This window comes from Dendrobates tinctorius, unplaced genomic scaffold, assembly GCF_039654945.1.
Source record: "Dendrobates tinctorius isolate UK_male_01 unplaced genomic scaffold, ASM3965494v1 ptg000203l, whole genome shotgun sequence".
NCBI classification, from domain to species: domain Eukaryota; kingdom Metazoa; phylum Chordata; class Amphibia; order Anura; family Dendrobatidae; genus Dendrobates; species Dendrobates tinctorius.
The window spans coordinates 8,624,247-8,636,743 of NW_027361870.1; the positions used below are offsets into that span (position 1 = coordinate 8,624,247).

Below are 12,497 nucleotides of genomic sequence, written 5' to 3' on the forward strand. Positions count from 1 at the left end.
ACAATGTAAGTGCCGAAGTCTGTTAAACTCACAAAGCTTGGCCGGATGAGTGCTAGTATGCAGACACAGGACTCCGCCCCAAGGACATGGGGTTAGAGTCCCTCTAGTCCACCGGCGCTCGGCGCTGCTGCTGTGGAGCCAGCAAGAGACCAAACGAGAGACAAGGCACCAGTGTGCACTTCACCACTCTAGCGGACGCCACTAACCATTCAAAGTGGGGAGGAAATCTCTAGAGTTGTGCACGGCGCCGCACTGGCGGCTACTGCTACCTGGCGTGGTACGACAGTGCCTTGAGCAGGGAGGCACAGTCGGACGCTAGCAAGTGCAGAGGACTGAGATGCACATAGCCTAGCCACTGACAGGCGCTGACTCTAACCATTAGACCCTAACAACATACACAACCAAGGGTAGGGGTTTCATAATGAATCATTGGCGGTAACAAGCATCCGTCATCATACACACCATAAGCCACAAGAGTCTATACTAGCGCATGGCCGAGCAGCCATGCGACTCTTTTATAGCAGCGTCCTTCCGGGACCTTCCCAGTAGTGGACCAATCCGAGCAGGAACGGGACCTGCGCATGTGACCTCCAATGAGAGGTCGTCCCATGGGCATGCTCAGTGCCCAAAAGACAGGACAGTCCCAGAAGCGTCTACTTGCTAGTGACTCAAGCATGGAGTTATAGCAGAGCCAGAAGGAGCAACCAGACGCCTAGCATCAGCCTGGGCAAGACGCCTGGAGCGACGTCTCTGCTGAGCTGGAATCTCTGTGGCTGCAGAGGAATGGGAGGCCGCAGAGAACAAGATTTGAGATTCCCACTGTGCAGTGGGGGAAACTCGACGTCTAAAACTCCCCCCCATTTTACTCAACATTTTTGGAGGAAAAAAAGTGTGTCTTATAGTCTGAAAAATACGGAACTATTGCTATGCTTTCATACCTCTATTCTGTCCTCACTAAATGAAGCAGAATTCATGTAGCTACACAGGCAGCTAAACCGCTATTCCGGGATCCAATAAGGAGACTGTAGTTGAATCTGTGCTTTTATTGAACGTGATGGTATATTGATGCACGGTGAAACTACATGCAAAACATATATATATTGTGGTGTAGTTACCACTATGTCAGCTAGGGGGCGCTGCGTGGGTGTCCCAGGACGGGTATACAGGCACATTCAGTGTGGTAACAGGAGCATGGTCCTAAATGACCATTATGGGTCTCAAGGTGGGTGGCCTTGGGATGCAGGCTCCAGGGTGTATTGATCAGCAGATGTACTGCTGATCTTTCTGTTACACTGTGTCAGGGAAGCCTGTGTGTGTCTATACAACCTTTAGTGATGTCATAGTCATGTGATCACCTGTGGGTGTGGTTACAGGGCTATGTAATTGAGGTGTTTGGCACATGTGAGAGAGAGTGTGAGGGAGTCTGTCAGAGTGTGGACAGACTTCCCTGTGTCCAGGTGGGACACTACAGAGAGTGGCCTGTGTGCTAAGGAAGGAGAAGCCTTCCTGGGTCTGCGGCTGCAGATAGAGCGCTGCTCTGGACATCGCCCTGGCCTATGTATATTAGTTGTATATGGGGAGGACTACACCTCCCAGCATGTGCTGAGACTCTCGGTCCGAGTCTGAAGCCACGGACGTTTATGTTCTTTTGTGCCTAAGCTAGAGGCTATTTTGGTGATATGCTGAGTTATGGTTTATGGAGCAAATAAACCTCATGAACTTTGGGAAGAACCTGCCTCATGATTGTCTCCCGCTGCACTAGAGCGAGTCGAATCCCTACAATATATATATATATACTCTCAGTCAATACAGGGTACATCAGGAAATTCATATATACATAATACATTATAAATCAATATCTGCACTAATAGCTAACTAGGGGAAGAACTAATTAACCAGGCTAATACGAGACAGGAATTAGATACAGCAAGCATAAATACATACCAGCGATGCTGTCACAAGGGGAGAAGAGAAATGAGATGCTTCCTGAATGCAGGCAGAAGGAAAATGGAGAACTGGAGGGAAATGGACTAACCATAATGCTTTGCAAAAGGCTACCAGGATGCATTGCAAAACTTACCAGAATGCACTGCAACGGAGGGAAAAATACAAGCAAAGTGAAAGTAAAATAACACAATAACACTGCGATTATGACTCTGGTCACTGGAGGGAGCTAAAAGCACTGGAAATATTAACAAGCAGATAATCAAGGATAATGAATCAGATGTCAGAGACAGAACAACCTCACTTCAGTTTCATTAGTTGTGCAAACTCAAATCCAAACAGTGCAATATCTTAAAAAGGCAGTTGTTTAGTGTTACACTTTATAGACCGTATACACGCTGTGGTCCCCAACCTTTCTAACCTTGAGAGCCACATCCAGCTCAGAGAGAGGGTCGCGAGCCACATCTGGCACCCTCACATTAGTGGCATCCAGAGCCCCTATTATGGAATAATGACAGCCAAAGCTTTTCCACAGAAGTAGTATACCGAGATCCAAGGGTTCCCACAATCCCCCCTTCAGTATTCTCCCACCACACTGTCGTATCCGGCTTCTAGCACCTCCTCTGCCCGGTAGCGTCATCCTGTCTCCAGCACACCATCCTTGAATTATCTCTGAACCCGTAAGGCCAGTGTATGTGCATCCACATCTGCTCTTCGGTGCAGGGCTACCCACAAAACTCACCATTTTGCGATGTGCTCCTCTTACCTGTTTGCTAGACCTGGAGCCAATGCACCAAGCTGGCAGACAGCCGCGAGCCACAGATCATGGGACCGCGAGCCACATATGGCTCCCGAGCTACAGGTCGGGGATACTTGCGCTAAAATATAGGAAAACTTTTCAGCTTTTTCTTCTCAATAACATGGACAGCCTGTGCAATGGAAGAGGTTCCCTTTACGGTGCAGATGACGTCAGACATGCAACCTGTGAAGAACATGCCATTCATTAAACAAACTGTACTATGTGAGAATTCTTAGACCCAGAACAGAGCTCCTGACCGCCCAGCGTGTCTCAATGTCTCTGGCACATGACTGGTAACAATTTTTTGCCTGTCACTATGACCGTGCGTTGAATGCTGGACCCTGTGGTCCGGAGGTTCGTCGGGTGGTAAACTTTCTATGGGAAGGAAAACTACACTTCCCACAAAGCACTGCAGGCGGCGTCACGTGACGAGTCAGTCCTTCGCTCGGCGGTGACGTCATGACAGTGAGTTATTGGGGGAGGAGCCGTCGCCGCTTTGCTGCTGCTGCTCTTGCTCGGTGCCTTCCCCTGCTACCTGTCAGTGTCAGCCCTGTCTGACAGCCGGGGAGCCCAATTATAGGCTGGGGGGCGTCAGTGCAGCAGCTGCTCATAGCCATGTGGCAATAGTGAAGCATGCTGAGAGTGCAACAGGGGGCTACTCACAACTCTGCCCAGCACTGGGGCTGGTAAGTGCTCTGGAGCTCTGTGCCAGTCACCCTGACTCCCTTATAGGGGGCTCCTGTGTCCTGACCTGAACTTTGCTGCAGCTTGTGGCGCTCACCGGTGAGCCCAGCACGTCACCGGCATGAAACATGGCGTCCGTCAAGGTGGCAGTGCGAGTGCGCCCCATGAACCGCAGGTAAGAACCGCGTGGAAACCGACGACATTGATCCCGTATGTTGGTGCTGAGTTTATTATATATCAAAATATTATTACTTTGGCTGCGTTCACACAGATTTCTGGAGCAGATCCGCTCCGAAACCCTCCTCGAAATTCCTCTTGTTGATTTCTATGTGTGACCCATGTGAGTAGTTTTCTGAGCATTTTTTTTCCTCCTGAAGAGGTTTAAAAAAACCCAAAAACAAACAAAAAACCCTGGTGGATGGGGGAAAAAAGTGCGCGTCATCGTGATTGGACAGTGCCTAGTTTGGAGCAAATTCAATCTACAGACTGCGAAAACAAAAAAAGCTGCTAGAAAAGAGAAGCCAAAAAAGAAGCGTTTCCTCAGGCGGATTCTATTTTAAAAAAATCTTCGGAGTCTCTCACCTCAGAAAAGTGTGTGTGACCCACGGCCGGCTCCAGGTTTTTGTGGGCCACAGGCGAAGGTGTCTCAGTGGGCCCCTTTAACACATACCACAATTCATGATGCACAGATACGGCAAAGAAATATAGGTATACAATGCCAAAGATTTCACTTCTTACATTACATGAGTGATCTCTATTGTACATTCTACAATAGCTCAGAAACCAGCAAATCCTCACAGAGCACAGTGCGTGCCCTAGTGGGGGTTCAAAAGTTTTCATTTAAAACTGGACAGTATAGAACTCCATACAGTATTCTGGGCATCACATAGTCTTACATAGTCTCACATAGAGAATAATGGGCTCATCTCCCCCGCTGGGCTCATTCTCATCTCCGCTGGGCTCATGCTCATTCCCCCTGGGCTCATTCCCCCCGGGCCCCCCCGCTCATTCTCAACGCCGCTCACCTGAGTCCTGGCGCCGGTAACTTTTTCCTGTGAAAGCACGCGGTTACGTGGTACCGCTCATTAAGGTCATGAATATGGGCGCCACGCCTATGGTCCATATGCATGACCTTAATGAGCAGTAACCTGTGGATCGTGCGCTCTCACAGGAAAAAAGATAGTAGTGAGTATGATGTTTTGCGGAGAGCTGGGGACTGACCCCGGACTTATTAATAATAAAAAAAAAGTTCAGGTGCTGAGTGGGCACCCCTTCTCGCCAGGGCCCCGGCACTTGCCCGGGTGCTGACGCCGGCCCTGGTGTGACCGCTGCCTTACCTTATCCCATGCAGTATTCCTCTGCGCTGCCTCGGCTGAGTTGGATATAAAGTATTTGCAGACTGGACGATGCGCTGAGGTTTCGTTAACCGGACGCTTCGCTGCTCATCCCCGTTTTGTTGGGATGGGAACACTTTTTTTTCATGTTATATTCGTCCCGATAAGCTGGAACGCTGATATTCAGCGCGGTGTGAGCGTGCAGCTTCTAACTCATACCGATCGCAAATTTGCATTTCAGATTAGTAAGTGGTTGTTTTGCAAAACTTGAACTTGTGTCTTTGCGTAGTCGTTAGTGATGAGTGAACGTTCCCGGATCTTCAGCGTGCTCGAAAAATGCCTTCAACTCCACACGGCCGCACTTCTCGCTACTGTTAACCCCAACACATGCAGGGATTGACTGTTTATTAGGTGTGGCTGTGCTAACAGCAGCGAGACATGCAGCCAATAAGATGCAAACTTAATTTTTCGAGCACGCCGAAGACACTCGGTTAGCACCCGAGCATGCTCAGATAACACCTTATCCCAGAACGTTCACTCATCACTAGTGGTTTAATCTATAAAAAAACTGCAGGCCAATCATTGCACTTAAGAACTTTTGGAGACACGGGGTCGGCGGGTGCCCTAGTCCGCTAGCCGAAACCGCATGGACCATGGATCTCCTACTTTCCTTTTAACGTGGGCATAACGCTACTCAGACAATACAGGGTGGGGGTAAAGTAGTGTGGCAATCCTTTATTAAACCACAAAACAGGCAGATAACACGTAGAACAGTCCCAGCAAAATACCCCAAGATGGTGCACATTAGAGTCTTAGCCTTCTGCTGACTCGCCGGGATAAAGGCAGCTGTTACTAAAGCTCCTAGGGGCGACTACCACACCTGTGACACACACAGAGGAGTTAACGACAAGCTTAGGAAGATGACAGTCCATTGAGGTACAAGGCTAGTGACCAGAGGGTCACAACCTGGCTTCATCTTCCAGGGTCGACTACCCGACCTGTGGCGTGCACACAGACAAGCGGTAACGACAAGCCTAGGAAGATGACAGTCCATTGAGGTACACAGCCAGTTGACCCAAAGGTCACAACCTGGCTTCTCTGAACGTATACATGGTTCAGCAATGACCAATGGAGCAGATCTGTATTCTTCCAACTGGGGCCAAGGTCTCCTATGTTGTTTCCTGTAGATTGATAGATCCTTGTACTTCGTGGTGAAGCCATGATGTATTGGCATCATTCGAGTCCCCTGGATGTTTGCATGTCTTGGCAGAATCTGACTGTCTCTCTCCCTATACAGAGGCATGTAACCTATTTTTCTACTTAGCAAGTGTTCTTTATTCCGTATTTACATAATGGAGCAGAATGAAGATAAGATCTAGTTGCATTGTTTTTCCTCCTCTGTTTTTGAAGTCAGCAAACTATCTGGCCTACAAAGTGCAAAATTAGCTTATCAGTAAACATCACTAGTCGTCAAGGATAAAAGCACAATATGTTATACTAGCTGAAGAGCCCGGCGCTGCCCGGGCATAGTAACTAACTGTGGTTAGTTATAGCAAATTATAATTATCCTCCATCCCATAGTCCCGTGCCCATATACCCATCATACATATCCTCCATCCCATAGTCGAGTGCCCATATACCCATCACACATCCTCCATCCCATAGTCCCGTGCCCATATACCCGTCATACATATCCTCCATCCCATAGTCCCGTGCCCACATACCCATCATACATATTCGCCATCCCATAGTCGAGCGCCCATATACCCATCACACATCCTCCATCCCATAGTCCCGTGCCCATATACCCGTCATACATATCCTCCATCCCATAGTCCCATGCCCATATACCCATCATACATATTCGCCATCCCATAGTCGAGTGCCCATATACCCATCACACATCCTCCATCTCATAGTCCCGTGCCCATATACCAATCATACATATCGTCCATCCCATAGTCCCGTGCCCCTATACCCGTCATACATATCCTCCATCCCATAGTCCAGTGCCCATATACCCATCACACATCCTCCATCCCATAGTCAACCATTATGACATCATAACGAGCGCCGGGGCTTGCAACCTATGATGAATCAGCGTCGCCATGGCAAACATTATGACATCATAATGAGGGGTGGGGCTTGATGCGCACAAACTTTTCCCCAGTATGTAGATGGGGGCAAAATTGTTTGGTGAATTGGAACGTGCGGGGTTAAAATTTCGCCTCACAACATAGCTTAGGGCGCTCTCGGGGTCCAGACGTGTGACTGTGCCAAATTTTGTGGCTGTAGCTGCGACGGTGCGGATGCCAATCCCGGACACACACACACACACACACACACACACACACACACACACACACACACACACACACACACTTTGAGCTTTATATATTAGATGAAATGTCAGTATTATAGGCTTACACAAGCAAGTCTGTTTTCTTGACCAACACATAAATTCAAAAGTCAACCTACAGATAAGTCTATTCTAGGTTTGCTAAAAATATGGTTAATTAAGATACAATGCTGTGTCTCCACACAACCAAATCCTATTTTCAAGATGCGACTTTGATGTGGTTTTACCTGCACCTCTATCAGTACAAATGAATACACCATTAGACTAATGTCAGATGCCTAGGCTTCACAGTCTATGTACAGACCGCAATACCTGGGCAGACCATGGGTCTCCTGACCCTAAACTTACAGCCTTATATGTGGCTCTAAGGCTGTATGTTCTGGTCAGTAGACCAGTGATCCGTCAGGTCATTGCATCATGAAATATGTAAGAACTAGATGTGTGCCCAATGCTATCGCACGGGAGGGCAGTAACATCATGGTGGGGGCAGCTTTTTGGCGCTGCGGGTTGCGGCCCACCCACTTCCGCACAGTCACAACCAGCAGGAAAGACGGTGTTTTGCGGCCTGTGCTGGAGATGGTGTGTGCGGCGCCACCAGTGGGTGGCCGCACCCAATCTCCAGCACAAGCCTCAAGCCGCGGTCCTTCCTGCCGGCTGTGACTGCACGGAGGTATTTCCTGCAAGGTATTTTTTATTTATTTATTTATTTTTTTTAAAACAAACCCTGTACCAGGTGCAGCTTGATTCAAAAGAAACTGCCCTGCTGCATCTCATATCTACTATTGTATTCAGTGCTGATGTTGTGTCGACAGGACTGCTGCCAATTGGCGAGCTCACCGGCTCTGCCCAAGTACATAGCACGAGTCACTGAGCTCACTGATAGTCTATAGTGCTGTAGGCAACAACCGCCACTAGGAAGAGTGGATAAGGGTACCGTTACACTTAGCGATGCACCAGCGATCCCGACAGCGATCAGGGGTCGCTACTTACCTGTCAGACGCGGCGATCCTGACGTCCTCCCAACCGCGTCCACACGTCGCCACAGCAGGAAACGCCCGATAAATGGTCCAGGACGTTCTCGCGCGATCAGCGACAGACAGCGGGGGAGCCGGTCGGAGGTAAGTATCACATGTAGCGATATCGCTAGCAATATCGCTGCCGCATCACAAAATCAGTGACGTTACAGCGATATTGCTAGCGATATCGCTATGTGTAACGGGCCCTTAAGACTCAATGCTGGACTCAGAAAGCATGACAGGAGAGTTTTTTTTTTCTTTTCTTTTAAATCAAACTTCCGCTTTGGTAGAGGGTTTTTCAGAAATTGGAACATCTCTTCAAGTGTAAGGCTATGTGCACACGTGCGGACATTTCCGCAGCAATTCTGCAACTCCCTGCTGTGGGAAATCCGCATGCAGAATTGCTGCGAAAAACTAGCGTTTTGCAAGTGTAATTAGCTTGCAAAATTGTATCGTTTTCCAAGCGATCTGTAGCATCGCTTGGAAAACTGATTGACAGGTTGGTCACTCTCGTCAAACATAGTGTTTGACAAGTGTGACCAACTTTTTACAATTGAGGTGGCCTATGCAGCTTTCCTCTTGCATTGTTTGTTGTGTTGAGTCTTGTGATGGTGCTGAGCATAGTGCCGCTATTATGTGCCTGTCTGATAATGGCTGAGCTATTTCGTTTTCTGTCAGCATTGTGCATAAGAAATCGGAAATTCATATCCTAGTAGGCAGCTGAATCTGTGGGTTTATCTGGTAATTGTATCCCTTCAATAGTTTTATGTGATTTTTATCTCAGACTGTAGATTCTTTCACGGTATTTTCATGAGAAATTGTTGAAATAGCATTGAATGGACGATACCATAAGGCTAAGTGCACACGTTGCAGAAAATTTCTGCACAAAAACCTGAATCCCTTCCCAGAAACCGCACCTATTTTTCCGCGGCGGTTTTTGCGCGGTTTTGATGTGTTTTTTACCGCAGCGGTTTCTAAACGCATGGGAGAAGCCAAAACCGCGGAAAAATCCGCAAAATTAATGAGCATGCTGCGGTTTTTACCGCAATGCGTTTTTTTTCGCGGTAAAAAACGCATCAATGTGCACAAAAAGTGCAAAATGCATAGAAATGACTGTGCAGCTTATTTTTAGCAGTTTTATAGTGAAAACCGCGGTAAAAACCGCTAAAAAACGCTGTGTGTGAACATAGCCTTACTGCGCAACTCTCAGACTGAGGCGTGCCAGACAGAGGGCACTTTTCATGGGGGGAAAGGCAGACTCTCTTCCCCAGCTGGTTCATTTGGCCATATTTCACAGTCTGTGTATGGACCACCATGCCTGGACTGAATATGGGTCTCTGGGCCCAAATCTACAACCTCATAGGGGTACATGAGACCGTAGGTCCAGGTTAGGAGGCTCGTATTCAGACCAGACATGTCAGTCCATACAGGGACTGTGAAGCAGGGTTTAGACTAAAACATTAAGATTTAGGCTATGGACCCGTTATGGGGGCAGTACTCAATTGGCTATAAATTAACTGTGAGGATGTGTTTGGAAAAGAGATGAGGTGAGAGCATTGGGCGGGCTGTCAAAGCTCAGCTCGGTGATGGCAAATGGCGCCAAGAATTTGGAACATTTGGCTACTGTGCATTGTGGGTAGAGTGTTGTTGCAGCCGGCCGCTCCATGTGGGCCAACCTAAGGACGCCTGTATGAAAAATCGTCTGACTTTCATGCAGAAAGCTTGGACAATTTTTTTTGTAACTTACATCTGATTTTCATCCATGTGCCATCTGTCTGTTTTTTATGTCCATATGATATCTGTATTACATCCGTGTGTGATCTGTTTTCACACAACTACATTAAAAATCAATATACATAATTAAATCTATCCATAACTTGGATGCCATTCTGATGTTCTGTGTGGATCCAATTTTATTTTTTTTCCTGTTTTACGTGTGCAAAGACTTGAATGTGGGTCTTATATATATATATTTATTATTGTGGGATATATATATAATTTTTATTCCTCATGGATTTTCGGACCTAAAAATAAATTGTTCATCTTGCCATAATCGTTCACAGCCATATTGAATGTCAGTCAGTGTTCCATCCGATTTTAAAAATCTGATGGCACAAGTCTAATTTATGCGCTCGTCTGCATGAGCCCTTAGGCTACATTCACACAAATGTCAGGCTATGTGCCCACGTAGCGATTTTCGGCGCGAAAACGTTTAAAAATCTTGTACATGACGCACCCCATGCATTCCTATGGCATTCCGCACATGCTGTGCTAATGCTGCGCTTTTTTCCGCGGCGAAATCGCATCGCGTAAAAAATCGCAGCATGATCATTCTTTTGTGCGGAATCGCAAAGAATTGCCGCGATTCCGCACCCATAGGAATGCATGAGAATCGCTTACTTCCCGCATGTGGCTATGTCCACCATGCGGGAAGTTAAGTGTCTCATGTGCGGTTGGTACCCACAGTGTGGAGGAGAGGAGACTGTCCTCCAGGCCCTGGGTACCATACCCCTGTAAAAAAAAATAAATAAAAAATCTGGGTATATTCACCTTCCGACGTCCCGCGCTGCATTCCCGGCCTAAGCGTTCCCAGTAATGCCTTGCGGCAAGGCCCTGTGATGACGTAGTCTCGCGTGACTCTAGCGGTCTCGCGAGATCGCTATAGCAACGCGAGACTACGTCATCACAGGTCTCGCAAGGCATTACTGGGAACGCTGAGGCCCGGGAATGCAGCGCGGGACGCCGGAAGGTGAATATACCCCGATTTTTTATTTTTTTTTTTTTTTTTTTTAGCATTTTAACATCCTATCTTTTACTATTGATGCCGCATAGGCGGCCTCAATAGTAAAAAAAAAACTGCTCACACTTGTCAAACACTGTTTGACGAGTGTGACCAACCTGTCAATCACTTTCCAAGCGATGCTTCAAATCGCTTGGAAAGTGCTTTAATATCGCACGCGAAAATCGTGGCAAAATCGCGATCAAAATCGCGGTGAAATCGCGCGGAAAAAAACGCGCGATTTCTGGGAAGGAGTCCGGTTTTTAGTGAGCGTTTTAAAACGCTACGTGGGCACATAGCCTTAGGGTTTTTTATTTCCATGAAAAACTGATTTTTTTCGTAATGTGTCATTTTGTATTTTCTCCGTGTTGCCTCCATTTGCGTTTGTTTCTCATCAGTTTTTACAAATTTAAGCAGGTGGACTGGCTGAACTTTTACATTGACACTTAACAATGGATCTGTGAAAAATGGATGTAACTCCGATGGAACACTGAAGTACAGTCTGTCCTCCCATAGACTTTAAAGGGAGTCTGTCTCCCCAAAATCACTAATTGAACTTAACCCATAGTCATTTATAGGGTATTTACTTGGCCCCTTAAAAGGGAACCTGTCAGCAGGATTGTGCTTGGTAACCTACAGACAGTGTCAGGTCAGCGCCGTTATACTCATTACATTGATACCTGGTGATGAAATCCATGGCTGTTTTTAAATCTGTATCTTCAGTCTTCAGTTAATGATATGCTGGTGACCTGTGGGGGGGGTCTTCATGTGGGGCTCTGATTAGGTATTCGCCAGTATGGCTTCTGACATGTCGCTGATCCCTCACTGACCTGCCCCATTACAATCTATAAATAGGGTGAACCATTTATATGGATATACCTAAGTTGGCCATTTATAAAATGGGAATGGTTGGTGATATCAACTCCGTGTTTGTGCACATTAGTATATGGGACGGGGAAAACTTTTCAAGATGGGTGGTGACCATGGTGGACATTTGAAGTCGGCCATTTTGGATCTAACTTTATAAATGGCCCACCCAGGTGTATCCATATAAATGGCCGACCTTCAAATTTGGAAGGAAGATGGGGGTGCCTCTTACAATCCAAAGTGAGCTTAACGGTGGCGGCAGGAGTGCGGCGATGCTGCAGTGCCTGGACACCCATTAGATGATGGTGCCGGTGAGCGGAGTTCCCTTTCAAATACAGTTCCCTGCGGTGGGCTTCCAGATAATGGCTGCTGCAGGTGGCACATGGAATGATTGAGATCTCGGGAGACTAGATGTTATTGCACTTCTGCCTCCTGTGACCTGGCTCCACTGCTGCCGACCCCTAGGTAAGCTACCGTTAATATGGATTATAAGAACCATTTTATTAATAAAAAAATATATAATTTTCCACCCCAAAATTTGGGGTGCTTTTTGTAATCCACGAAATACGGTACTTTCGGTTCCTTTAAAATGAGGCCGCTACATATTAAAGAGCTGAAATTCCTAAACCCGTACTCCAATTAGGATGTGAATACCCTCAAATTTAAGCTGAGGGTCTGCGCTATAAGCCCATATTGATTCCTGAACTGCATCTTT

General features: G+C 47.1%; 1 protein-coding gene across 7 annotated transcripts in view; it reads left to right on the forward strand.

Moving 5' to 3' along the window:
- The first annotated feature begins 3,214 nt into the window (after window positions 1-3,214).
- Window positions 3,215-12,497, forward strand: part of KIF16B (kinesin family member 16B) — a 538,624-nt gene continuing 529,341 nt past the window's right edge. For 5 of the 7 annotated variants that reach the window (XM_073553806.1, XM_073553804.1, XM_073553805.1 and 2 more), the window contains exon 1: window positions 3,218-3,602. In XM_073553806.1, coding sequence (XP_073409907.1) covers window positions 3,556-3,602 — 47 coding nt within the window. In that variant the 5' untranslated portion in view covers window positions 3,218-3,555. Of the gene's footprint in view, window positions 3,603-12,497 lie in introns of all 7 variants that reach the window. The other 2 variants (XM_073553802.1, XM_073553803.1) reach the window with 1 other exon arrangement.